The 26,584-nt window shown below is 54.4% G+C and overlaps 2 protein-coding genes across 10 annotated transcripts in view; one reads left to right on the top strand and one right to left on the bottom strand.

Moving 5' to 3' along the window:
* PPFIA4 (PPFI scaffold protein A4) overlaps positions 1 to 18,481 on the top strand; it is a 51,095-nt gene extending 32,614 nt beyond the window's left edge. For 5 of the 9 annotated variants that reach the window (XM_060644121.3, XM_060644130.3, XM_060644127.3 and 2 more), the window contains 12 exons: positions 211 to 304; positions 798 to 879; positions 1,441 to 1,641; positions 2,300 to 2,362; positions 2,961 to 2,987; positions 4,659 to 4,834; positions 8,500 to 8,597; positions 9,259 to 9,434; positions 11,812 to 11,880; positions 15,421 to 15,595; positions 15,733 to 15,837; positions 16,144 to 18,481. In XM_060644121.3, the coding sequence (XP_060500104.2) occupies positions 211 to 304; positions 798 to 879; positions 1,441 to 1,641; positions 2,300 to 2,362; positions 2,961 to 2,987; positions 4,659 to 4,834; positions 8,500 to 8,597; positions 9,259 to 9,434; positions 11,812 to 11,880; positions 15,421 to 15,595; positions 15,733 to 15,791 (1,220 nt within the window). In that variant the 3' untranslated portion in view covers positions 15,792 to 15,837; positions 16,144 to 18,481. The remainder of the gene's footprint in view (positions 1 to 210; positions 305 to 797; positions 880 to 1,440; positions 1,642 to 2,299; positions 2,363 to 2,960; positions 2,988 to 4,658; positions 4,835 to 8,499; positions 8,598 to 9,258; positions 9,435 to 11,811; positions 11,881 to 15,420; positions 15,596 to 15,732; positions 15,838 to 16,143) is intronic. The other 4 variants (XM_060644124.3, XM_060644129.3, XM_060644126.3 and 1 more) reach the window with 3 other exon arrangements.
* A 4,683-nt stretch (positions 18,482 to 23,164) lies between these two features.
* On the bottom strand, positions 23,165 to 26,106 carry MYOG (myogenin). The gene is made up of 3 exons (XM_060644149.3): positions 25,530 to 26,106; positions 24,680 to 24,761; positions 23,165 to 24,047 (listed from the first exon to the last, which is right to left on the bottom strand). Exons 1-3 carry the CDS (start codon positions 26,073 to 26,075, stop codon positions 23,926 to 23,928), a joined length of 750 nt encoding a protein of 249 aa, XP_060500132.2. The 5' UTR covers positions 26,076 to 26,106; the 3' UTR covers positions 23,165 to 23,925.
* Positions 26,107 to 26,584: the final 478 nt, after the last annotated feature.

A 26,584-nucleotide genomic window follows, 5' to 3' on the forward strand; every position in this document is an offset into this window, starting at 1 on the left:
CTGGGTGACCTATTTGATGGCCACTGTGGGGCTGCCTGGATGTAGGGACATTGAGCAGAGGCTCCAGGAATAGTGGATGGTCCCGTCAGGCCTCCGGGGTTGTTATACACTGAGGTTGTTATACATCTGCTGGTCTGCTCCCCAATCCTGGCCCAGGCCAAGGGAGGAGAAGGAGAGGGACTGGCTGACATGCCACATCTTCCCTTCCAGTTATGCTGACAGACTCCGAGCTTGGTCTGCAGGAGCCCATGGTGCCTGCCAAGCTGGGGACCCAGGCAGAGAAGGACCGGCGGCTGAAGAAGAAGTAAGAGCCACAGGCCAGGTTCTGCCAGGATGGCACCCAACCCTTCACCCACTTGGCCTGTCATGGGACTGAGCCCAGACAGCCAGAGCGTGGCAAGGCCCTTTCTGAACTGAGTTGGCCTGGTCCACACGGGCACATCAGGGGCTGGGAGGTGGTTCTTAGGACAACCCGCCCGGAGAAGGAGGATGGGGGGGGGGGTGGGGAGTGGGAGAGTGACCCTGGCCCTGTGGGTCTCTCGCAGAGCAGACCGCAATGCCTATGGGTCAGGCCCTGTACAAACAAGGAAGAGCCTCCCCTTGCCATGTGGGGATGGAGGGGACTTCCTCCCCCCGTGTCTTGGCATCATACTGCTTCAGGCATGGAGCAGGGATGACAGTCCAGTGGTGGGGAGTAGGGTTGTGGAAGTCCCACTCAGCACAGCCATGGTCTCAGGAGTAAGCATGGTTGAGAGACAGGGAAAGACTAGTGAGTCTATTCTTCCTCTTCCCACAAGACACCAGCTGCTTGAAGATGCCCGCAGGAAAGGAATGCCCTTTGCCCAGTGGGATGGCCCTACTGTGGTCTCCTGGCTGGAGGTAAGTCTGGGCAAAGGAAGTCTACTCAAGAGGACCGGTGGGAAGGGTACGTGGGGTGGGACAAGGATTCCTCTGTAGGTAGAGGGGTGGTGTCCCTAGAATTTTCCCATCCCGTCTCTCCCCTGCCAAGTGCACATGTGCCACACCTAGAATTTAGCCCCTCTCCCTTCCAGTTACCTTGGAGGGCAGAACTGATGCCACTTAACTGCTGTTGCCTCGCAGGTAGGTGGGTTTGGACAAGGGGCGCTAAGGGTCACCGAGCCATAGGCTTCCACAGGCAATTTGACTCTTCCCATAGGCCGTCCCCAGGAGCTGATCCCATATGATGTTGGGAAAATCTCCTCACATTCTCAGGCCTCAGATTTTCCATCTGTAAAATGGGGAAGAGAGGCATTTGGTGATGGTCATCTCCACGTTTCTAAGTTCTTCTGCTCTGCGTTTGCTCTTTTGAGTCCGCGGAGGAGGCCTGGCCCTACCCCCTTGGTATGGTCAAGCTCGTGGCAGCAGGGCCCAGATCTTGGGGGAAGGAGCTGAATTTACCCCCTGTGCCCATATCTGCAGCTCTGGGTGGGGATGCCTGCTTGGTACGTGGCCGCCTGCCGGGCCAATGTCAAGAGCGGTGCCATCATGTCGGCCCTGTCGGACACAGAGATCCAACGGGAGATTGGCATCAGCAATGCCCTGCACCGGCTCAAGCTCCGGCTGGCCATCCAGGAGATGGTGTCGCTGACCAGCCCCTCTGCCCCGCCCACCTCCAGGACTGTGAGTGGCCTCTCCCTCACCCAGGACGTTTTTGGACAGCCCTGGAGTAGCATTTGGAAAGTTTCCCGTTGGTCTTTGGGAAGCTAGTAACTTGATTCCTGCCCCTTCCTTCCAGTCCCCTCAGGGCTCCACCTGGTCTCCAGGAGGGGCTGACGTTGATTCCAGGAGGATCCCAGCAGCCTGGTTCTCTGCCCTTCTGTGCCAACAACCGCACATCTCCGGGCAGAGTTTCCAGGACAGGGCTTCTGGGGTTCTGTGTTGTTGCCAGATTCAGGGAGGCAGAGGGGATAGGGCATTTGTGAATTCTGTCCTGGTCCTCCAACCTCTCCACAAGAACACAGACTACTCCATGGACCCTCAGGCTAATACTAGCTGTCTCTTCGATTGGCATCAGCCGGCTTTCCAGATCTGCCCCATTCATTCATATTCCTTCAGGAAACATTCGTTGAGCATTTCTTGGTCCCAGACACTGTGTCGAGCAGTGCGGATACAGTCATAGAGGGAGTTGCTCTGAGCCAGACAGTATGCAGGGCTCCGGGCTGGGCCTGTGGGAGGACTCAGGGGAAGGGATGTGTGTCCTTGCCCTTGGGGTTCCCGGCCTCAAGGGGATCTCGGGGACCCACACGTGGGACCAGCCAGGTTTCCTCTCTGCCTGCAGTCTTCCGGAAATGTCTGGGTCACCCACGAAGAGATGGAAACTCTGGCAACACCCACTAAAACAGTGAGTCTGGCCCTGGGCCCTGGGCCTGGACTGAGGGCTGATGACCCCCATGAGGATGAGGGGAAGGTTTGGGGAGTCAGAGGGGGTTGTGGTCGATCTAATACGAGATTGGTATCCCTGATGTATGTCGGGTTCTATTCTCAGGGTGGCGGGTTGGGAGAAAGAGGTGGGAATGGGAGCAGTTGACATGTGTGGGGGGATCCATCTCTGGGGGGGTCTCCAAGGCCAGTGGGGAAGACCTGGCCATGGGAGCGGTCTGCCCTGCTGTGGGCCTGAAGCCGGAGTCCTTTCCCTTGTGCTGATCCTTGGTGGAGGGACGGGGAGTGGGAGAGCCTGGCCCCTTGCGGGGCTGCGAGCCAAGCTGGGGAGGTGTGGAAACGTGTTTTTGCCACACACACATTCGCTCCCCCCTCACTGCAAACACAGGCACATGTGCCAGCCTTGTGTTCTCACTTGGTCCTCCCAACAAGCTCTCCCTAGTCACCCTCCTAGCCACTGGTGCGTCTGCTCCCTCTTCTCGATGGGGCCTGGGGTGGACGCTTCCAGGTTTCTTGACTTTGCCTGTTTCCCCTGACACGCTGCACATCGTTCCCGCTAGGACAGTGAGGAGGGCAGCTGGGCTCAGGTAAGACCCCCTTCCCTGTCCAGAGCCACCTCCCAGGAGTTCAGGACAGATTTTTTCCCAACAGGCTGTCTGCCCGACAGGACGCCCTGAGTCCCAGTCTATTTATGTCCCTCTTCGCATGAAAAGCCCTGGACAGGTTTTCTCCTGCCGCTAAAGCACCCTCCCTCCTCATTGCCCTCTAGCTTCTGGTTTCTCAGGATGGCAGGTGGGGAGCCTTGGAGGCCCCCAGCATGCCTGCATCTTCCCCTCTCTTCCCAGGAACCATGAGACTGAGATTGGTACCAACCCTTTTCCTCACCCCATCCCTTTCAGAGGGCACAGCCGTGAGCTGGGCAAAGGCCTTTTACTCATTCACTCAGTGGGCAAATATTTATTAAGCAGCCGCTAGGTATCAGGGGCCTTTCTAAGCTCTCTGGATACAGAAGTGGACAAACTAAGCCCCACAGAACTTATATTCTAGGAGAGAGATGGACCCTAAGCGCGTAAACCCATCAGTGAGCGCTGTATCACACAGATCCACGTGCCGTGAAACAGCACAGGGAGAGCCAGAAACCGGGGCCTGGACAGATCGTCGTGTACATTCACCCAGTAAAACAGCAGGGGAGATGGATGAATTTTAGAAATACGACGTCAAGTGAAAAGTCTTAAGTCCCAAAAGAGTCACAGAATTTTATACTAAAACTCAAAAACATGCAAACTTAATAATACGTTTCTTAGAGAAATATGCATTGGTGATTATAAGGACTGTAAAAAATGTTTTTCAAGCAAGGGAGTGATAGAAAACTCTAGACGGGCAGTTACCTCTAGACGGGCGGCAGGGGACAGGACGGGGAAGGAGAGCGTAAGGCGGACACAGCCGGTTGGTGTTGTCCATCAATGTTAACTTCATTTAGTTATGCTTAACGGCGAACGTTTGCTACATTTATTTTTGTGTGTGTAACGGTTTCATTTTCAAAGATGAGTTTTTCAGCCTAAAAAAATCAAGTAGGGTAAGGAAACCATGATGGAAGATTGCTGTTCACCCAGTCTTTCTAAGGATAGGTGGTCAGGGAACTCCCTGCTGTCGGCGGGAGGTGACAACCGGAGAAGGTGGGGAGGGTCACGGGGGCGTGGAGGGTGCTTGGGAAACAGGGGGTCTGGAGAATTCCTGGAGTGGACACCAGGCCTCAGAGAACTGAGTGCTGGCTGTTCAGACGCTATTCATCAGCCTGTAGCTTTTGACGTCGTGAGTCAGTACCTAACTCCCCTGTAGATGCGTGAGCCAGTTTCCCAAGTGACATTGGCTCTTTTCTTGCTGTTCTGCGGGTCCTCTGTAACTTGGCCTGTCCCCTGGGCGCAGTGGGCTTGAGGCTGACTGAGCAGCAGGAAGGCAGGTCTGCCACACGATACCGCAAATGCATTCCTGGGTCGACAGGAAGGACTTCATATTATCTGCTGCCTGGATAGGTGCTTCTGTTCATTAGTGTAGATAAGTGATCCACGAAGGGAACCGTATCATTCCGAGATCTTACAAAGTTCCATTTAAACCCCCCACCTCCTACCACGCCCAGCTTCTTAGCGAAAATAACCCGCCGTGGAGGATGGAGTGACGTTCCTCTCGAGCAGATACGCCAGCCGCGGCTCGCTAGCACTGCCTTCCTCCCCTATAGCTCCTCTACCTTGTTCCCCCAGACCCTGGCCTATGGCGACATGAACCACGAGTGGATTGGGAATGAATGGCTCCCCAGCCTGGGGCTCCCCCAGTACCGCAGCTACTTCATGGAGTGCCTGGTGGATGCTCGCATGCTGGACCACCTCACCAAGAAGGACCTGCGGGTCCACCTGAAGATGGTGGACAGCTTCCACCGGTGAGCAAGGCTGGAGCCCCTCACGGGTCTCCCCCAGCCCCGGGGGTCTGTCTCCCGCAACGCACGTGCCTCCAAGCGGCCTGTCCGGGCGCCCGCAGGTCTCCCCCTTGCGAAAGCCGGGTCCTTGCCTCGTCCTGCAGCTTGAGGGAGGGTCCTGCCCTCTCACCTCCCGTCCTTAAGACACAGAAAGTCATTTTTCCTTCGCTTCACTTTCCGGGAGATTTCCCCTCCGAGGTCTGAATTTCATTTCTTCGGGCTTGCCGAGGTCTCTCTGTTTACCCTGGGGAGGCTCCAGCTGAAACCAGTGTCCAGCTTGGGTGTCTAAGAGGAAGGGTCTTTCTGAGCCCTTGTCCTGCCTGCCTCCCAGGTCTGAGCTTCTCAGCTCAGCCCACGCCCTTTTGTACAGGATGCCATCCAGTTCTCTCCTCCTCCTCGCGGACAAGGTCTTCTGTTCAAAAGTGTCTGCGGTGGAGGTCTCCAACTGGCAGCCCGTGGGCCGCATTTGGCCCACAGATGTGTTTTGTTTGGCTGACACGGTATTTTAAAGATTATGAGTTTAGTTGCCAGTATTCAAACACTAGGAGATTTTACACAAAATTCTGGATGTCTGGCTTCTCTTAAAAAAAAAAATTGGAAGATGTGTTGACACATTCCAGCATGGGGACAGCCCTTCTGAGACAGGTAGGCGTAGTCTCCAGGTCCTGCTTCACTCATCGCATAGTGATGCGTGCTTGACCCCAGTAGGCACTTGGGGTGGGGAGCAAGGTGGGTGCTGATGTTCCAGGGGTCGACGGTAGTTAGGGAGTCCTTTTAACGTCTAGCTTCAAATCACATGGGTCGCTGTTTGAGCCAGGTTCTTGGTCTTTTACCGTTAATTAATGCCTACGCCACCCTGCAGGAGAGGTGTGACCCCATCTCACGTGTTCTGAGTGCCACGCAGCTGGAAAGTGGCTCAGCTGGCGTTCCAACCCAGGCGAATGAGAGGGTAATGGGACGAACGCTGGAGCTGGGGGCATGTGGCTTTACTAGCTTCTCATGGGGCTCCTTGGATGTCCTTTGGTCTCTCTGACTCATAAACCATGGAAGGTTAAATGCATAAGGGATCTAGTTAGCCTCTCTATTTTGTGGGTGAGGAAACCGAGGCACAGGAAGGAGCATCAGGCATGACAGCTGAGTGCATGTCTCCTGACACTGAGTCCAGCCTTCTTGCCACCATGCTGCAGAGCCTTTGATGCTAGAACTCTCTACTGTGACCTCCCTCACCATCCCCCCACCCCTTCTCAGGGCTGAAAGGGAATCTTCTATCTCAGTGGGTCCGGGAGGCTGCCAGGCCTGGCTGCACCTGTCCCCTTGTCAATGACTGACAGGGCTGCGGAGAGAAGGGCCACTGGCCTGCCAGCTGGGATGTCCCTGGGCTGCTGGAGGATCAGTCTGCTCGGCCCCACCCAGCACTATGGAGGTCCTCCTGGGGACCCTCTGCCCAGGCCCCAGGAGAGCCTCGGCCTGCATTCATGCTTCCAGATTCAGCCTCACATCTCGAGTACTTCAAGCGTTCCTAAAGCATTTCCATGCCCTTTACTTCAACTTTGTGTATACCTGCATTTATTCCACTTAACCTTCCATAAAGCATGTTCTTACATCTTTAAGAAATTATTTTGAATCATCCTTATTATGATGAGAAAAAGATATTTAAAAACCCTCCTTTTAATGAGGAAAACAAGCCCAATAGAGGTGGAGTATCACCAGGTCACTCAGCCAGGTGGATACAGGATGGGGCCAATATCCTTCCTTCTTCGCACCTAACTCTGAGCGCTTTTCCCTGGAAGCATGGTGTCCTAGTGAGCAGCTTTTCTAGAGAAGCGGCTGTCCTGAGGAGAACCGGCCCACACGGCATCAGTAATGTTCTCCCAGTGGTGGTACCATTGCTGAGTGCCTGGACGTTCCAGGGGCTGGGCTAAGCCCTTCCACGCACGATCACCTGTGAGGCTCACGGCAGCCTGGCCGGAGAGGCGTGACCTCATCTCACATGTGCTGAGGGCCACCAGGCCGGGGAGTGGCAGAGCTGGCATTCAAACCCAGGCTGATCTGACTTTAGATTTTTGCTCTTCTGTGAAACAACTTTGAAAGTCCTGGGAACTGGACTGAAAATTATAGCAAGTGGGACTGGAAGGAGACAAAAGGCATTTCTAGTTAGGACGTGTGTGTGCTCCTGCCCCCTCCAGTGGACCCAGGCTTAAACCAGTGGCTTGAGCAATGACCGAGTGCCTTGGGCCAGAAAAGAAGTCCTACAAGTGGTGTCTCGGAGCTGTGAGGGATTGTTCGAGGCCCCAGGGCTGCCTGGGTATAGCTGAAGGGAGAGAGAAGAAAGGAGCCAGCAGCATAGTTTAATTTCACAAAGCAATGGCCACAAAATAGAGTTTGGAGGGAACGTCTGTTCCTCCGTTTGATAGGCGACAAAACCCAGAGAGGCTGCATGACAAGCAGTGTTCAAGTTAAGGAAGGACCTTACAATAGAAGCTGCCCATGGTGGAAGGAGCTGCCTCAGGAGGTAGTGAGTTCCCTGTCATCAGAGGTGTTGGGCCCAGGTGTTCATACTATGCAGAAGGATGGTACACAGGTGACACCTGCATGATATAGGAGCTTGGACCAGTGGCCTGGAGGGTCCCTTCTAACCTGCAGACTCGATGGTTCTTGGTCTGGTTTAGTTATTATTTATTGAATGCTTACTATGCACCGGGTACTGTTTAAGGACTTTCAGTACTTTCCGTGAACCATTTCATTCCATTCGTTAAGCATTTATGGTGTTTACTAAGTGCCAGATGCTATTCTAGGGGTTTGAGAAATATCAGTGAACAAAACAGGGTTGCCCTCGTGGAGTTTACATGCTAACTGGGAGGGACAAAGAACCATACGTGTATTGTATATAAAGTACGTTAATAGATAAAAACTGCTAGGAAAAAAAATAGACCAAGGTTAGACCAGGATAAGGGGGGGGGGTGTTGGGAATACGGGCTGGGGGTAGTGATGGTGGTGGTGCAGTTTTAAATCAGGTGGACAGGGTGACCGTTGAATTGAGAAGATGACACTTGAGCAAAGACTTTGAGGAGACGGGGTGAGCCACGCAGCAGATCGGGGCAAGAGTGTTCCAGGCAGAGGGAACAGCCAGGGCAAAGGCCCTGAGGCACAGAGGCCAAGCGTGCCTGCTGTGTTTGAGGAAGAACAGAGATGTCACTGTACAGGGGCACGTCATGTAGCACGTGTAGGTCATTGTAAGGACTCTGAGCGAAATGGGGATACAAAGAAATATTTGTAGGAATCTTTCTGTAGGGTCCTATTTTTATGGGTCAGATATCTGTAGGGTCATTCCAGTGCCTGGGGTGGGAGCAGGGTGGGGGGGAATGTTGCTTCTTTGAGAGAACTTTCCTTCCATCAGGCCCACACCCTGGCCAAGAGGGAGGACATAGGGTAGGCAGAGGAGGGAAAGTAGTCTTGGGCTGGATCACACACAAGCCCTGGGAAAAAGAGGAGCATGAGTGGGCCGGGGTGCTCTTTATGCTGGAAGACACAGGCCTGAACATGCTAGGGCCAGTGCTAGATGTAGGACAGATGTGGCAGGAATGTGGCCCCCCTGAGGCTCTGGCTCAGGGGGGGCTATGTACCTGCAGAACCAGTCTTCAGTATGGCATCATGTGTCTGAAGAGGCTGAATTATGACCGAAAGGAGCTGGAGAAAAGACGGGAGGAAAGCCAGCATGAGATCAAGGGTAAGCTTAGCAGGCTCAGTGTGCCTCCTCTGAAAGGCATGGGAGCAGCCTTGGGGGAGCAGATGCCTGCCTCCTGTCCCCTGCCCTGGGCGAGTGGGGGGAGAAGAGGCATTCTGTACCTTAGGGAGCCTCCAAACCTGAGGGAAGCTCAGGTGATGAGGGAGACCTAGTCCATGCCCAAAGGACGTTGTCATCTTGTGGAGAAGAAATAGCCCTGCCCGGTCACCTGTAACCCCACCCTACCCCCTGACAATGGCCACCGAGTGGACACATGCAGTGAATCCCCTCGGACAGTGCTATGGACTGGCCTGGGAAAATGCTCATGGACTGTGTTGATCTGGGTGGCATTGGGCAGGAAAGAGAGACAAGTCTTAGATTCTAAGAGGACCATTCCAGCCTGGGGGTAGGGGATGGCCTGGCCAAGGGCTCTGGGGAGAAAGTCAGGAGCCTGCTGGCCTGACCCTTGAGTCCTACAGGCTGGCAGGGATGGAGGGAGGTGGTGCTGGTTCTCTAGGAGCCCAGGTGCCAGGGAGGACAGACAGAAGACAGAAAGCAGGGTAGACTGGAGCTCTGGGTCCAGGGAAGCCGGTCTCCGTCCCTGGAGGGGGTGTGGCCAAACCTACTGTCTCTTCCTAACCCGTTTTCTTGCCCCGCCCTCCAGATGTGCTGGTCTGGACCAACGACCAGGTGGTTCACTGGGTCCAGTCCATTGGGCTCCGGGATTATGCAGGAAATCTGCAGGAGAGCGGTGTGCATGGTGCCCTGCTGGCCCTGGATGAGAACTTTGACCACAACACGCTGGCCCTGGTCCTCCAGATTCCCACACAGAACACCCAGGTGGGCATCCTTGTCATCAGTCAGTCTTGATCTCAGGCTCCCCCTCCGCCGACTCTCCTGCTCACACACACAGGTTTATAGATTTGTTGGGGGACTGTTCTGGAGCCTGTCTCGGAGGGGATCACAACGTCCTCACACCTCCAAGTGGTCCCTGTGCATAACCAGGCCACCTAGGGAGCAAACTTCCTTCACATATAGGGCACATCTAGCCCAGGCCCAGAACACGGTGTTAATCCTCTCCCAACCCCATCTTTGCGTTTGACACTCTGTTTTTTATTTAATTAATTAACTAATTAATCTGTTTGCTTACTTAATTATTTATTTTTCATATAATTTATCGTCAAGTTGGCAAACATACAGTGTATATACGGTATGCTCTTGGTTTTGGGGTTCGATTCCCGTTGATTCATCGCTCACGTACAACACCCAGTGACGCTTTGTTTTTCCTCACTCTGCTTTTCTGACTTGACTCTTCTTAGAGGAGAAAAGGCCTGGGGGCCTGAAGGGATCAGAGAGCCCCCCCCACCCCATCTCCTTTGTCTCCTACCCCAGAGATCTGCCCTGGGCTCCCAGGCTTGAGAAAGCTAAATATACCAAATAACACAGCCCAGAGCCTCTCTGCACCAGGCCGTTGTCTCCCTGTCAGCAGCTCAAATGATTAGACATCTCCTTAAATTACATTTCACAATTGTTATGGAGCTCTCATCCAAGATGATATCTAAACTCTCTTGGACCTATTTATATGTTTGGCCTTTCTAGCTTCCTGTGGGTAAAGGACTCCAGAAGTACTACCTGTTGTGTTTAGTACTTCCTGATTTTATTTGTCCCAAATTGTGCCCCAGTCAGGCTCCCCCTGGGGAAGGGAACTGCCTCATCCTCATTTACTAGGTTTGGTGAGGCTACGTGTATTTGGCCCGTGCTCACCTTTTGTGATTTCATAAACTCTGATTGTGTTGCCTCGGGGCTCAGGCCTTTGTCTCTCCAGACGGAGTGATCTTAATTCTTTTAGGCTTTCCTCATATAGACTCGCCTCCGTGCCCTGATCGTTTTAGCTGCCCCTGTCTGGACTGGTTGCAGCTGTCAGGCCTCTTGAAATTCAGCCACTGGAGTCGCACAAGCTATTCCGGGAGCAGATGCGTTTTGGCTCGTGCGAGGGTGGGGCTGTGTGGTCTCGTAATGCCGGGTGGCGTGTTGGCCTCTTGGGGATGTTGGCAGCACACAGGGCCAGTGTGTCCCATAGGCTCTCGGCAGTGACCCCCTCTCCCCCCTACCCCCCCCCCCCCGACCTGTCAGAACGGAGAGGACAGATCCCTTGTTCTCTAAGAAGAGCTGGGATTCCCCTACCCCCCTACGCAGTTTTTCTGTACATGCCCACCTCCAACCTCATCTGCGTTCTCACCTGCTCTCACAGCTCTGGGACAGGTTTCTGAAGTTTGTAAGTGTCATCGTCACCTTTCCCTACCCAGAGGAGCGGTTTCGTCTGGATACTTGGAAGTGTATTAGGCTTCTCCTTTGCTGTCACTTATGAGAATATTACCTTCTCAATACTGACAGAGACAGTCCTTACGAACCTCCGTGGTTAGCATTTCTCACCCGGAAATGGGCTTGTTCTTCTCTATCGTTTGTTTGTCTCCTGTCTCTAAATGTGTCTGGGTTTTGTGGCTCGCAGTGCATTTGTAGAGTGGCCGGAGACGTCTCTGGTGCGTGCTAACCTTTCTGGTTTTCCTGACTCTTCCATTTAGCTCAGCTGTGAGAGGAAGTGGGGGCTGACCCAACATGGAATTCTTCCTCAACAATGGTTAAAAATATCTGGTGGCAGTTCTGAAAACTTTGTTGTTTCTGGCGTTTCCCAAATCTCCTGCTGAGTTAGGCTCCTGGGAGGCTTAGTCAAGGCCTGTATGCACCGTCAGCCCAAGGGCCATGGAGATCTGTGACTCAGCCGTCCTCCTAATTTAAAGTTTTGATGTGGAGCCTTATGAAATACGTTTCTTTAATCTAAATTAAATCCTTATTATCCATGGTCTACATGCTCATTTATCCCTTCAGAAAGGTAGTAAGGCCTGATTTTCCTTTACAGACACAATATGGGGTTCCCCCCACCCCACTTAAGGGAACCCTGTGATCCACGTGTTCTGTGGTCCTACTTTGTACAAAATTACAGTTTTCTAATGTGCTCCATATGAAAGAATCCTAAGGTTTACAGTTTCACTTCCAAGAGGACCCTGAAGTTTGCTTGAAACAGCATCAGGGCTCACGGGTTAAATGCACTGAAAGCCCTATCTCTGTGTATGGGCCCCTATGAAACAGAAGCAAGATGACATACAAGTCATTGACTATACCCCTCCCACCTCTTCCTCTTTCACCCTGTGGACTCCAGGCTCGCCAGGTGATGGAAAGAGAGTTCAACAACCTGTTGGCCTTGGGCACAGACCGGAAACTGGATGATGTGAGTACTTGGCTGTGAATTAGGGGCCTTTGGGATTTGGCCATGGTTGGTTGGTTGGGTTGGAGTTCATGAGTTGTGCTTTCCTTGGGCCGATGATTGGTGGGGTGGTCAAAGGGAGAAGAGCCAGAGGGGATGGCGATGATGTCAGGGAATTGGGGGAGGGGGGCAAAAGAGCGAGGCCTAGCAGTAGGCCTGGAGAAGTCTCCACGAAACTCCTTGTACAAAAACTAAAGGCTCCTATATGTTATACTTCTAGCATCTTCCAACTCTGTGCCCTGCCGCTGTCCTAACCACACAGGATCAGAGGTTCCCCCAGAGGCCATCTCCTTGGGATCATACTTTTTTCTTCCATTTCTCAGATACCATCTCTCAGTGCTATTGGTAGAGCATGATTCCAGCCTGCTTATTAGGATGCCCATCCTGTCATAGTGTGGTTGTTTGGAGGTAGGCGTTATGCTGAGGTCCTTAAACGACAGGCTCGCTCGTTTGTTCCACAGGGCAGTTTGACTCACTGGCTCAGACGTATATCATCACTGCTTCCTCTCCAGTTTTACTCCTGAGTTACCTTCATATCAAGTTAAGGTTCTCTTTTCTTGGCCCCCATGTTCGATGAAAACACAGCCTTTTCCCCTGGGTTTTGTCAGGCCTTTCCCTTGCATTTAGGCTGGACTGTGTCCAGGAAGACCTGCATGGCCTGAGCTCTAATGCCCCCATTGGAGATGCCTACCAAAGGGTTACCTGTTTCCTGAGGGTGCAGCCCCCTCCCCAGCCCTCCTCTCTTCTTCCCCCTTCCTCCTTCCTGCCTTCTTCCCTACTTACTTTTGATCACCAACCTTCCCTGCTTTTGCCTGTCAGGTCAGGCTTGGCTGCCCTGGCTCCAAACAAGTTAAAAAGGAGCCCAGATTATTTATTTTTAGCTTCTCCATCTTCAATCAAATCTAGTTCTTCTGATCTCCGTTGTCTGTGTAGCTTCCCTTTCTACACATCCCTTCCCCGACCAATGCCTCTGTTTGGACTAGCGGGCCTCCTTTTTTGGGACACTCTTAGTGTCGCCTCCTTATCAATTAGTCTTTCTTAGTTGGGTTGGCCAGGGCTAAAATCCACCTTTGTGGAATGACTGCTCTGCTTCGGTAGATAGGACACGCTCAGGCATACACGGAATTCGTGGAGGGGTGTGTTCTTCACGGAGGTGCCTTGAAATATGGAGTGTGTTATTTATACACACACACACACATATATATATATATATAATCACACACACACGTACACATATGTGTGTGTACGTGTGTATGTATTCCTGTCAAGGAGATAAATTGCCAGACCCCACCAGCTGTCCCCACCCTCAGAGATCTTAATTTTTCCAATGCCCCTGCCATGTGGACCCTTCTTTTATTCCCCACCCGCCGAGGATCTTAGCTTTCTTTGATGCTGTTTAGAAAAACGACTCCTGTATATCTTAGCGCGGTGCTTCCTAATTAGAAAGCTGTGTATTCCTTCAATCCTTATAAAAATATTCTTTGAAGGCCTCCTCTGGGCCAGGCATTGGCCCAGGCACAGGGGTATACTGGTGACAGACAACTCATTTTATGCTAACAATCATCATGTGGGGCAGGTTATCATCCCCCTCTGACTGATGAGGAATTAAGCTTGAGGTGGGATTTGGTGGTGGTGGGCACAGGGGAGGTCAGAGATCCAGGGAGACTGCTTTCTGTCTAGGCATCTAGCACAGCATCAACAACCTTGAGCTGTCTCTTGTTTCCTCTGTCAGTTCTGGTTCTCAGTTTCCCCTCTCAAGCTTCAAGGCCCTGGAGGGCTGCATCCAAGTCTCCCCCTACATGGAGAGCAGGACTTAAGGAAAAAGAGGAGAGGAACAGGAAGAACATCTTCTAGGGGACAAGTGATACAGAAACAAGTCTTAGCGCTGGCTGAAGGTAGAAATCGAGAGAGAGAAAGAGAGAGAGAAAGGGAAACCACCCTGGGCTAGATTAAGGGTAGGATCGTGGGCCAGACAGAAATAATGAGGAAAGTTCCTGATGAATTCAGGGATAGGATGCCTACATAGGAAGCCAGCTGCCATCCATTCATTTAACAAATATTTATTGAGTGCCTACAGTGTTCCTGAGCACTACTCTGGGGCTGGGGATACATTGGTTGGAACTAAAAAGATGATGGTGTCTGTCCCATGGAGGACAGAATTTGAAAGTCAGAGGGAGAGAGTTGAGGGAGGGGAGTGGAAGAAGGAGAGAGAGAGGGGGGTGGTTAATGAAATACAGTAAAACCTTGGTTTTCAAGCAGAATTTGTTCTGGAAACATGCTTGTAATCCAAAGCACTTGTATATCAAAGCAAATTTCAAGAACCATTGGCTCGGTTGTGATCATGTGACCTTCAGTGTCACGAACTATATCACAAGACATCGCTCGTTTATCAAGTTAAAATTTATTACAAACGTTTGCTCACCCTGCAGAACACTCGCAGAACAAGTTACTCTCAATCCAAGGTTTTCCTGTAATCCCATAAGTACATGAAAAACTGATACCAGCGTGGGTGCTGGGACAGAGGTACATTGTGCCAAGAAGTGATAGGCTTTGGCCTCCTCAGAGCACAAGCAACAAGGGGCTTGGGGCCGGGAGGGGTTGAGGCAAGAACTGGTGGGTTAATGTCTCTTGTTCCTCCTGCAGCTCTCTGCCTATACCCGTTCTGAGAACACCGATTGGCTTGGTCGGGGTGGAGGGGGGGTGGTGCTGGGGAGATTAGACATGGCTGCCAAGCAGGGTGGAAGTGAGCTCTTCCGGGGAGGATGGGGAGGCCTGTGCAGAGGGGCATCCTGTAGTGTTTTGGCTCTGGGTGCCCTTTGGCAGAGATAGTTTGGAGACTCCGCTGACAGATGGCCCACCACCTCCTTTGGGGGAGCCTGCCTCTGATCTGCCATCCACCTGGCCCATCGCTGTCACAGAATGCTCTCACTTGATCCCATTAGGGGTAGGCAGCCTGAGAAAGAGGGCAGATGATGTTCTTCCTATTTTATGGACACAGAAATGGAAGCTCAGAGAGGTCACTTGACTTGCCCAGGGACACATAACTAGTAAAATGGTAGTCAGGTCTCCTGACTCTTGGCCCGGTGCGTTTCCGGCACACCCTGGGCTGCAGCCAGAGGGAAGGCAGGAGGGGTTGGGTGGGGGCTGCTCGGTGCCCCTGGGACGAGGCTAGGAGAACGTGAAAGGTCAGTGGGCATCCCCAGCCCAGTGTGAGATGACGGGGCTGGGCAGGGAAACGGTTCAACTGCAGGATGGTGCCAGGTCTGACCAGAGGGGACCCCACCCTACCTGGCGACAAGGAATCTGAATCCCCCGGGGGCGCTGGGAGTCCTCTACTTCGCCCCCATTCATTTTACCGACGGAAAAACAGGGCCAGGGAGAGGAGGTGACCTTGCCCCCCCTCCGTACCCCGCCTTCCAGTGGGACGGGAGTGGCACCCCTAGAAGCAGCCGCGAGCGCGTTTCCCGCGGGCAGGGACTGAGGGCCTCCGCGTGTCCCATGCAGGGCGAGGACAAGGTGTTCCGGCGCGCGCCGTCCTGGAGGAAGCGCTTCCGGCCGCGGGATCCGCACGGCGGCCTGCTCGGCGCCTCGGCCGAGACGCTCCCGGCCGCCTTCCGCGTGGCCACACTGGGGCCGCTGCAGCCGCCGCCCGCGCCGCCGAAGAAGATCACGCCGGAGGGTGAGTGCCGGGCCGCCGGAGGGGCCTGCGGGCGCCGCTGCACTAACGCTGCCGCCGGGCCGGCGGGCGGGCGGGCCCCCGGAGCGCGCGCACTAACCGCCGCTCTGTGTTCTCCCGCGGCCGCCGACTCCTCCCAGCCGGGACGGCGGGGGCGCAGAGACTGGAGCCCTCCACGGTTCGGACCTACTCCTGCTGACCCCCCTCCCGCCCCGGCTCTCGCGGGGGTGTGCCCGTGGCGCGGGGTAAGTGGGCCGGGCCCGGGCCGGACACCCACCCCCCACCCCCGCCCCCGCCGCCGGCGGCCCCCGCTCGCGCGCTGTGCACCTGCCAGGCCCGCACTCGTCCGGCTTGCCCTGCCCGCTGCCGCCGCCGCCGCCGCCGCCGCCGCCGGGGCGCTTGGCGCTTGCAAGCTCGCTGCGCATGCATGCGCCCCAGACCCCCAGGGACGACTCCCAGCTCACCGTGCAATGCATCTCTCTCTCTCTCTATCTCTCTCTCTCCTTCTCTCTCTCTTTCTCTTTCTCTCTTTCTTTCCCTCTCTCTTTCAGCTCGCTCCCACTATCTCTATGGACACATGCTCTCCGCCTTCCGGGACTAGCCACGGCCCCCAGGGCCAGCGTCCTCCCGCTGGGTTTCACAGGCTCAGCTGGCCCTGGCCTCTCCTGCTCGTTCCCTGGTCCTCTCACGGCTCCTAGTCTCGTCGTGACTTTCCGGTTGCCCTGGATCTCAGAATATACTCGTCCACCCCCTTCGGCATCCCACTACTCTGAGTCCCACCGTGTGTCCTTTGTAAGTCTCTTGTGGCTGTGGCTGGGACTCGAGGTTGTCCATGCTTGGGATTCTGCAGAAGGGACAGGACAGCAGTAGCCCAGGCGGGGTTGTGACTTCACCCTCCCTCTTCTGGGCCTAGCCAGCCTGTTCTGGACTGCGACCTCCACCAGATACCAGGATGCCGTGCCAAGGGCTGAGGATGGCCCTTCCAAGAAAACGGCACTTCGGACTCTGCCTTGCTCAGGCTATTGGGCCTTCTGGTCCCCGTGCACATCCTGCTTGTCAGATATCTGGTTTGGGCACCCCCCAGCATTAGCCCCTTTTCCCACCTTATCTCCACAACGGCAGCTCCTGCCTCCAGAACCTCTTTGGGGGCAGGGAGGGGCTGCAGAAAACCCCATTCTCCTTCAGATGGTGAGGCTGGGGAAGAGGAAGGCTAAGGTGGTGATTCCAGGCTCTTGCTTAAGATGAATCCCAAATGTGAGTTGGGGAAGAATCTGAGAAAAATGGGCCTCTGAGCTTTGGGCCAAGGGTAAGGATGGGGAAACTCTCAGCCCTCGTACCCAGTAAGAAGTGCAGGCAGGTCAGCTGGACAGAGAGCCAATGGCCTGCAGTAGCCTTAAGTCCAAAGAGTGGTGGGAACGCCTCCTACCCCAGCGGTAGGGTGGAGTTGCTGCTGGGGCAGGGCTGGGGGTTGTGTGGGGTCCTGGCTCTGGGGACAGAAGAGAGCTACCCATGCACCGTCTATTCTGCTCAGCATCCCCTCCCTTGCTGTCCTCCTCTGTCCCACTTTAGTAGTCCAGCCCCTAAGAATATACCCAGAGGGTGGATTGAAGATACACTGACCTTCAAATCAGATGTGGGAAAAAGGTAGTCCGGGGTTCTCTTCCCCTGATCTCTTAGGAAGAAAATAAAGCTTCCGCTTTAGTGAGTCATATTCCAGGTCCAGGAAATCCAGTGTCGATGAAGGTCTTCACTCTCCTGCTTGTCCCTAAATCAGCCAGTCCTTGTTCAGGGCTCTCTCAGTGTGCGGGGACTGCCTCCTCCAGAAATTCCTGAGCCCCACCCAGCTTCCACCATTTTAATTGCTTCCCTCACGCAGCACGGTGGCAACCGGGGCTGGGGGATACAGGTCCTAGTTTGGTCGGAATGTCATTCCCAAGAAACCCGTCTTAATCCACTTCCTCGTCCTGCCAAAATGCCTGGACATGTTTGGGGCCCAAGTTCAGGGGGAGTTGATGGAACCCAGGGCTTCATCCAAGTGAGAGGAGAGGACACGTGTCTTGAGCATGTTTCCTGGAGAGGCGCCAGTTCGTCACCTACAGGTGGCCGAGCAGCTGGTTTGCAACCTGATCGACTTGGGTTCTGAGCAGGGGCTCGGCTAACAGGTGGGATAGTGGGTCAGAGCACCCTGGCCCGCAGGAGTGATGGAGCCTGGGACGAGGCCAGGGCTCAGAGCCTTCTGTTTTTCGGCAGAGCAGAGGTCTGCCAGGGGCGGGGCTGGGTGGGCTCCCCTAGGTGTGGGCAAGGCCCCCCACCTGCCCTTGTTCTCCCTGGTCGTTCCTCGCCCTCCCTGTCCGTCAGGCTGCTGCAAATGGAGCTGGACACGTTCTTGAGCAGAAAATGAGTTGGGTGGAGAGAAAAAGCCCCTATCCTCGGGTAATGGATGTTAAGATTATGGAGAAACCCCAGGTTCCTAAGATTGGTGGAGTTGGGGATCGCAAAGCCATCTGACTGTGTCAGGGGACTTTTGACGGACTAGCTCAGTGGGAGATTCAGCCCCATCTTCTCCTCTACAACTTGACCCTGTCATGGTTGGCCATGTACCTGGGTCTCTTCAGGGCATCTGGGGAGGTATTGCAGGGAGGTGATGGACAGGAGAACTTGTCCATTCAGTGATGGAATGCTGTTGTCTTGGTGTATCCCTTGCCTCACAGTCCTCGTATTTTTTATTTGGAGAGTCACCAGTGACCCGAAGCCCCCTCACCAGCCTGCTGTATCTTGTCAGTTCCCTTCTCAGTACTGTACTGGCCCAGTGTGTCAGGAGTGGATGTGCGGGGGTGTATGAGTGTGTGTACGTACCAATAAACAACCTGATGGTTTTAAGACAACCTACACATGGCTCTGGTCTTTTTTTTAACTTCGCGTTCAGCTGACGTGTCCAGCTTCTTCCACCGTCCTAGGGCTGTGCTCCTCTGGGAAGTCGACATCAGAGTTTTAAAAACATACAGTCAGTAACCTTCTGTTTACTTACATAACCATGGGGTTGCTAGAGGTTAATGTGCAGGTTGCCTGTGCCAGGGGAGTTGAGGAGCCCCGATGCTGGACCTGATTTATTCCTTCTCCCTCTCTACTCACCTGGTCATGCTCCACTGCCTCGTGGCCTTTCCCACGGCCCCCAGGGCTGCCGCTGCTATAGGCCCCCTGCTCGGGATCACTGCAGCAGCCCCCGCAGCCTGTAGGTCAGAGGCCTGCTCCCTTCACACGGCGTGACAGGCTGCCTGCGACTTGGCTCCAGGCTCCCGCCCCTCCTCTCACCGGTCTGAGTCCGCCGACCTCAGAAACCTGTGTCCGCCAGCCCCATCAGCAGAAGGCAGCAAGAGTGCCTCTTGCCTTTGCAGCGCGAACCTTCCAGACCCACCTGGAGCGTCACCTGGAAGGCAGGACCAGCCCCTCCCCAGCAGAATTGGAGAAGCGACAACCCTTTGCTCGCTGGCACTCTGGAAGCCACCGTGCCGTGTGGTGTCTCTCCTTGTCTCTTCCCACACGGCGTTGTGAGGAAGCCCCTCGGGTCTGTCTTCTTGATCTCCGTATCCCCTCGATAGACACGCTCGAGAGAATAAATGAACCGACCTTATCTCAGAGGGTTCTTATGAGGATGATTATTAAATAAAGCTCAACACTACTGGGAACTATTGTGTGCCAGATGCTGTTCTAAGCATGCTCAATGTATTAGCTCACTTAGCCTTCACAACTCTGTGTGGTGTTATCTTCGCCATCTTGCAGAACAGGAAATTGTAAGGCTAAGAACCACACTTCTTAAGTGTGGTTAAGTGTGGTTAATTGTAAGGCTAAGCTGGTGAGAGACAGACGTAGGTCCCAAAGCTAGCGCAGGGCCCCGTCCTTAACTGCGACACGTATGTGAAAAGTTCTGACCATCTGCCAAGAGCGCTTACCACTTACTAAATGTTACTTGCTTCTCTCTTTTTTACTTTTTTTTTTTTCTACTTCTCTTTTAAGTGAGCTCAAGCCTCTGCCCCTTGGCTAAGCCTCCCCCAGTTCCCTGTCCCAGACCCACACTCATACTGGAGCGCCTGGGTGGCTCAGTTTCCGAACCCACCCTCCTGTGGTGCTTGGCTGATGTTCGTCTTTGGACTGTGTTTCTTCTCACCTAAATTGTGAACTCCCTGAGAACAGCACAATACACCATATCCTTCCCAAGGCTAATGCCGTCCCAAACACTGATGGTACGGGAAGGCGGAGTCCACCGGCACCCGTGACAGGGTGCGCCCCGGACAAAGCAACCTGTGACCCGGAGAGGGCACACAGGTGAGGGAAGGTGCTGGCCTTGTGTTTACACACCTCTGGGGGGCCCCTCTCACTCCCTCCATGACCAAAGGTAGAATCGACCAGCCTTGGTGACCAGCTGGCCACAGGATGAGATCCGAAGGAACTCAGAAAAACTTTTTTGGGATGGGAAACTGTTTCCCAGTGTTGCCATCCACTGGGATGGGGAATGCGGAAGGAGCAGGCTTATGTGGAAATGTGTTTCGTTGTAGACCTGCCGAGCTTGAGATGAGATCCCAACATCATGTTTCTGTCAGCATTTGTAGGAAAGAAGATTCTAGGTTTCTTTTCCAGAAAGAACATGCCTCCCCTAGGGATGTTCTAAGCAGCGCAAGAGGCATAGAGTCTGGGTCTGGTTGTTGCCCGTGGCTGAGGGGTGAGGCACAGCCCAAATTGCCGTGGGGTGGAGATTTGGGGTTCCCATATGGGCCTGGGCTATAGGTCCTTAGCCAAGACCCCAGCCTCACCTGGAACCTTCACCTTTAGGCATCGCTGCCCGAGCCTGGAGCCCAGAAGCCAGGCAGTGAGACAAGTCCAAGGGCAGCGGGGGGGATGACATCTTGGGGGTAGGGTTTTATCCATGACAGAACCTGAACTGAGGGGACTCCTCTTTCACCCTCCATTGTCTGCCCCCCTCCACCTCCCTCTCCAGGTGCAGCATTAAATTTTTTTTTTAATGTTTATTATTTTTGAGAGAGGGAGAGAGAGAGAGAGACCAAGCAGGGAAGGGGCAGAGAGCGAGGGAGGCACAGAATCCGAAGCAGGCTCCAGGCTCTGAGCTGCCAGCACAGAGCCCGATGCGGGGCTGGAACTCACAGACCGCGAGATCATGACCTGAGCCATAGTCGGCCGCCCAACTGACTGAGCCACCCAGGCGCCCCTTCAGGTGCAGCATTTAAAATGTTTTCCACTTTGCGAGATAGATTACCTTGAGAAGTTAGAGATCTAAGCCACAAATAGTACTTGAAGGTCACACTAATTATCTAAACACCCTAAGAAGTTCCTATCTACACTCTCAACAACTGATATGCCAATTCTGAGTAATTCTTCTTTTCGTTCTAGCGCATTCCCTGAAGCCCGTTGTTAGGTAACATTTGATTAACCTGGCTTGATTTATTGCAGGTACTTCCCCTGGAGACCGGATTGAAGCTAATTTCCCAAAAGAACTACCACTCATTATTCATTAATTGGAGTCTTATCTGTACTTTAATTGTGAAGGCTAAGCATTTAGTTTAAGAAAGACCCAGTGCATTGATGACAATTGCTCATTCTGTGCAAATAACGAGTGAGGCTGGCTTCCATTTGGTCATGTCTGCTATTCACACCTGTGAGATTCCAGCAGCTCGTTTCTCTTTCTCCGGTGGAAGGCTTAAGGACGTAAAGACTGAAGAAGAAATAAGTAGACAATGGCCACCACCCCTGACAACGTTCAGGAACTATTAACCCTGACGGCTTTTGCTGAGGACTGTTCATTCTTACCAGGTCGTGAACGTGAACCTCAGTTTCCAACTGACATGATAGGTAAAGAAGAATAAACTTACCAAATACGTGCAGCCACTCCAGAGCCTATCAGCTCTGTAGAGATGAGCCCCCTTCTTCATGGCCACCCCAAGCCCCCAGTGAGAAGCAAGTCAACTGAAGGTGGTGGGATCGTATCCATTTGGGAGCTTGGGAGGTGCCAGGGGCAGAGGAAATGAACTCGAGGGGAGCAGATCCCCCTTGAATGTGTAGCTCAGCATTTTCAGTGGTTCGTAAGGGGGTGAATGTAAATTTGAGAACCAAGGTGTGGCAATCAGGCTTGTGGCTCTCCTCATCTCCAAGGGCGGTGAGTCAGGGGGAGCTAAGAGCCTTAGAAATGACATCGGTATTCCTCTCCGGCCCTTTCAAGGTGGTACGACTATAAACACAGTGACACAACTCAAGAAGAAAATCCCACAGTAGGGCAGATTAGGCCAGTTTGTGACTCTCAGTTGGCCCGGCCCTGACTGGTTGTTTGGGACAGATACACCCCGAGTGGGGGGCTGCTCCCTTCTGCACCCTCACCTTGGTCTGTGAGCCTGCTCTGAGGTTTCCTTCTTCTGTTCCTTAGGCAGAGTTTCTGGAGAAACTCTGGGAGCCAAGAGTTGACCGCCCTCTTCAGGAGCAAGTCAGGAGGGGCAGATGTGGGGGAGATGGCCCAGCTGAACCCAGGGGTACACTGCAGAATGGGTCACAGAGCCTGGTAGGTAAAACAGGGTTACATCCATTGTCAAGGGCCCTGAAGAATTGGGTGGGGGCTACAGTGTACCACGCTGTGAATCCCCAGGCTTCTGTAATGATTCTGAAATTTATAATTTGCAATACACCAGACAAGTTTAGCCTCAAGCAGTTGGAATTAATCAAAATTTTAGTAGATGTTCACGAGCCATTCAGATTCTAGTTCCTGCTATCTCCCCAGCTAGTCATTATGTAATTTCTGTCCAGAATCTTCTCTATTCTCCACCCACCTTCTCCCCTCAGCTGGCAGTTGGAAGATAGCATCCCATATGAAGAAAACCCCAGCTTCTCTTCCTGTGATTGTTGGTGAGGCCCTCCCCTTACCCCCAGCGGAACTGCCGTCATCCTCTGAGCTGTGGGCATGGGCCAGAATCCTCTTTGGCCTGGAGGAACGGAAGGGTTTGGTAAGGGGACATGCTAGTTGGCCTGCCTGCGAGGAAGTGGCAGTGTCTGACCCCAATCATGCTGATTTAATCCCCTCCCACTTTCCTGCAGGGCTCCTGGTAATGTCGCACCAGAGGAGAGGCAGGGAGCAGGGAGAGGGGAAAACCTGCAAATTCCCACCCTACAACCCTGCCTGCAGGCTGTGGGATGAGTGCTGGGCACAGAGCATGCTCATTAGTTGGGATGGACCCCATGGGGTTTGAGATGGAGCACACAGACCGTTGCGGTGTCCGTGCATAAGAAAGAGTGACACAGAATGTTTGCCAGGGTTTCCTCCTTGTCCCACAAGGTGTTTGTGGATCTGGCTCTCACCCAGCCTGTGGACCACACCCCGCTCCCTTCAGAATGGTAAAAAGAGCGGGGCTCCCAGTACCTGGTGACCAGCAGCAAGGTAGTGCCCCAGCTGCTTTTGGAGCCCCATCAGCTCCGATCCTTAGCAGGCCTGCCCCCTGAGGTGTGTCTGCACCACTGGAGGGGGAGGGGCAGGAGCGGCGGGCACCCCCTCCCTCCACATCATCACAGACATTCTTCTAGCACCCAGTCTTTATTCGTTTTTTAAAAAAGAAATCCAAATAAGTTAGCAAAAAAAAAAAAAAAAAAAATACAAAACAATGGCAAAACCACACAATGCTTAGTTAAGAAAAGAAGTCACCCCCAAGAGCCCCTGCCCCCCTCCCTGCCTGTCCCTGGCCACTTGTGCACAGGAGACCTTGGTCAGATGGCGGCTTTACAAACAACACAAAACATAAAACCACTGGAAGGTTCCCAATATTCACTGCAAAAGCTTGGCCCCCCAGGGACTTGGGAACAGAGGATTGCTCCTCTCCCTTTCCTCTCCCTCGATTCAGGGCAGGCCCAGCCCAGCCCCTGGCATCAGGAAAAGACAAGAACAGAAGATGTACACAGCCTGTCCTGGTCAGGACACTGTCATCGTCTCTCAGACCGTTTCTTTTGAGGGGGTGGAATTGGAGGCTGCACTATGAACAAAGGGAAGCTCCTGAGTTTGCCCCGAGACAGGGCATACACGAGGGGCACTCTGGTCCCCTGCTCTATTTCCCGGGAAACGGCATGCTCCTTGCTGTAAGGAGTCAGCTACACGAGAGCATCCGTTCCCTCTCTGGGTGGCGAGTTAACCTTACATGGATGAGGAAGGGGATAGGCTGGCATTTGATAGCCCCAGCACTGGCCCTCTGGCATCAGGACAGCCTGGCTGAGGAAGCCCCCGCTGCGGGGGCGGTGGCATCTGTGGCCAGCGTGGGGGCTCTCATGGACGCCCGGCCTGGCAGACAATCTCAGTTGGGCATGGTTTCATCTGGGAAGGCCACAGAGACGTCTTCCACTGTGATGCTGTCCACAATGGAGGTGAGAGAGTGCAGGTTGTGGGCGTCCGTGGGGTCGGCCGTGAGCAGGTGATCTGTAAGGAGAAGGGGGGAGGATGTCACCTGTGTGATGAAGGGGGTTTCAAGACCCAGGACAGGGAACAAGGTCTTTGGGGGTGGCACAGGTTTCCCAGGACAGATGAGTGCGCAAAACTCAAGAATCCTACCCGCTAGCCCATGCCTTTCCCAGTGCCAAGCATATGTGTGTGTGCGCGCGTGCGCATGTGTGTGTGAACACTGAACGCATGTGCCTTCTCTCTGAGCTCCCCTAGTGGGGTTAGGATTTGAAAGCAGCTACTCTGAGATGGAGCCAGGACGGTGTATCCTGGGAGACTGGAACTGTCCTTTGCTGGCCCAGTTCTGCAGCACTGACTCGGCACTTCCCAGGGACCCCTGGGGCAGGGACATTCCCCTCTCCGTGGAGAAGGTCAGGCACCAGGCTTTGGTCGGGGAGCTGCAGGAGGCCTAGACCACTCCTTAGCTGGTCAAGGTCTCAGGGAGGCACAGGGCCTCGCGGCCCACCATTTGGAACCCCGGGTTCAGCAGTTCCCTGGAGAAGCCGAAGGCAAGAGGACTGGAGCAAGAAGCAAGGTAAAAGGAGACAAGTGGGCCTAGAGACGGGCTGATGGGGTCAAGCCAAGGTTATGAGGGTCCGGGTCTCACTTACCCCCTGTGTTGGGACCAAACTCCAATGTGCTGCCCCACTCTGGACTGCAGGAGGCGCTGTGGGAGCTGCATTCACTGGGCACCTGCAAGACGGGGTGAAGAAGGCCCAAGGTCAGAGCACAGCCATTCTTGATGGTGTCTCTCTGTCCAGTTCCAATGGGCAAAAGCTCCCCTTGTGGGGCTGGAGGGTGGGCCACAGGCTGCAGCCCTCCAGCCCGGGGCACCCCTGGCCTCAGGGTCTTCCCCATCAGCAACTTTCATGCCCCCGCTCCCTGCCTGGCCACAGAGCCCCTACTTCCAGGCCTTTCTTGTCCTCCATTCTGGGTGGCGATTCTGTCCTCACAGGACACCCGGTTTAAAAGGGTTCCTGGTTTTCCTGACCTTACGATAAGGGTGAAGGATAAAGTGAAGGAAGCAGGTGCAGGCCCGCTGGGGTTCTTGAGAGACCCTGGGTAGGTGTTGCCTCTGCTCAGCCACACTCAAGATGGGGTGGTGGGGCAAAGCGACGCTTGGCCTTGCCTTTTGGACCCCATCCCTAGGCGCTGGGATTAATTCTCACTCCCACCCAGGCTGACTCTGGACTTGCTCTTGGATCCGCCCGTCCTTCTGTTCTCTGCCACCCCCCTCCACCTCTGCTTCTCCCTGTGGCCTTTAGCTTGGCCTGAAAGGACAGAGGGACACAGGAGGTCAACTTGACCGCCCAGCTGTGAGGAAGGAGGGGGTCCTGCAGCCCCCAAGACCCCACCTGCTCCAACCCTCTGACTGAACCCCACACTGGGGTCCCGAAGCCGTCCAGGGGCCTCCTGCGCCCCCTCCCCCTGGGGCGGCTGGTGAGGGGGACGCTCACTTACCCCTGGCTGGGGCCCGCCCCCGCCCCGGTACCGGAGGTCACGCTCTTCCTGGTTGAGGGAGCTGAGCAGGGCCTGTAGGCGCTCGATGTACTGGATGGCGCTGCGTAGGATCTCCACCTTGGGCAGCCGCTGGTTGGGGTTGAGCAGGGTGCTCCTCTTCAGAGCCTCAAAGGCCTCATTCACCTTCTTGAGCCTGCGCTTCTCCCTCAGTGTGGCCGCACGCCGCCGGTCCACGGACACCGACTTCCTCTTACACACCTTGCAGGCCCACGGCAGGCACTGGCCCAGGCAGTGCTCGGGGGTCCCCAGCCCCTTGTCTTCGAGGGGCCCTCGGGCCTCAGGGCTCAGGCTGAGCTCAGTCCGCTCGTAGCCTGGCGGCTCGAAGGCCTGGAGGTGGACGGGCAGGTAGTTCTCCCCGTCATAGAAGTGGGGATCCTGGTAGAAGTAGGGGGATGTCTCATATAGCTCCATGGGGTCGGAAGAGACTTGTTCCTGCCACTGGCCCCCAAGCTCCTGCAGCCCCTCACGCCAACTGCTGGGTGCCATTTAAACCCTCCCCGCTGGCATGGAACCAGAGATAAATATAGCCAATGCCGCAGAAACCTGAGCCCCCCCTAAGCTGTCGCTGCACATCAAGACGTTTACAGTGGATTAGATGTGATTCCCCTTCCCTCTCCCCCCAGCCCCCACCCCACCCAGCCCGCTTGCCCCAGCCTGGGCCGGCTCCTGTGCACGGGGAGGGAGGCCGTCGGTGTAATTTGATTAGTTTTCATTTCTCAGCAGCCCCCGTGGGGCAGGGGAGGTGGGGGAGGACACACATTCTCCTCTCATCTGCTCCTTTCAATTACTCCTAGCTGGGCGGCCTGCCTGCTGTCTCCTTGCTAGTCCCAAAGATGTGTGTGTGTGTGGGGGGGGGGGGGTGGTTGTTGAGGGGAGGGAACAAGGAAAGGCAGGGTTCAGGCTGGAAGAGGCCTTAAGAAATCAAAGTATCCATCCCCCGGCTTCCTGACAGCACCTTAACCAGGCTCCATCAGTCAGAAGCATGAGACTGCTTC

This window comes from Panthera onca, chromosome F1 (assembly GCF_046562875.1).
Source record: "Panthera onca isolate mPanOnc1 chromosome F1, mPanOnc1 haplotype 2, whole genome shotgun sequence".
In the NCBI taxonomy this organism is placed as follows: Eukaryota; Metazoa; Chordata; class Mammalia; order Carnivora; family Felidae; genus Panthera; species Panthera onca.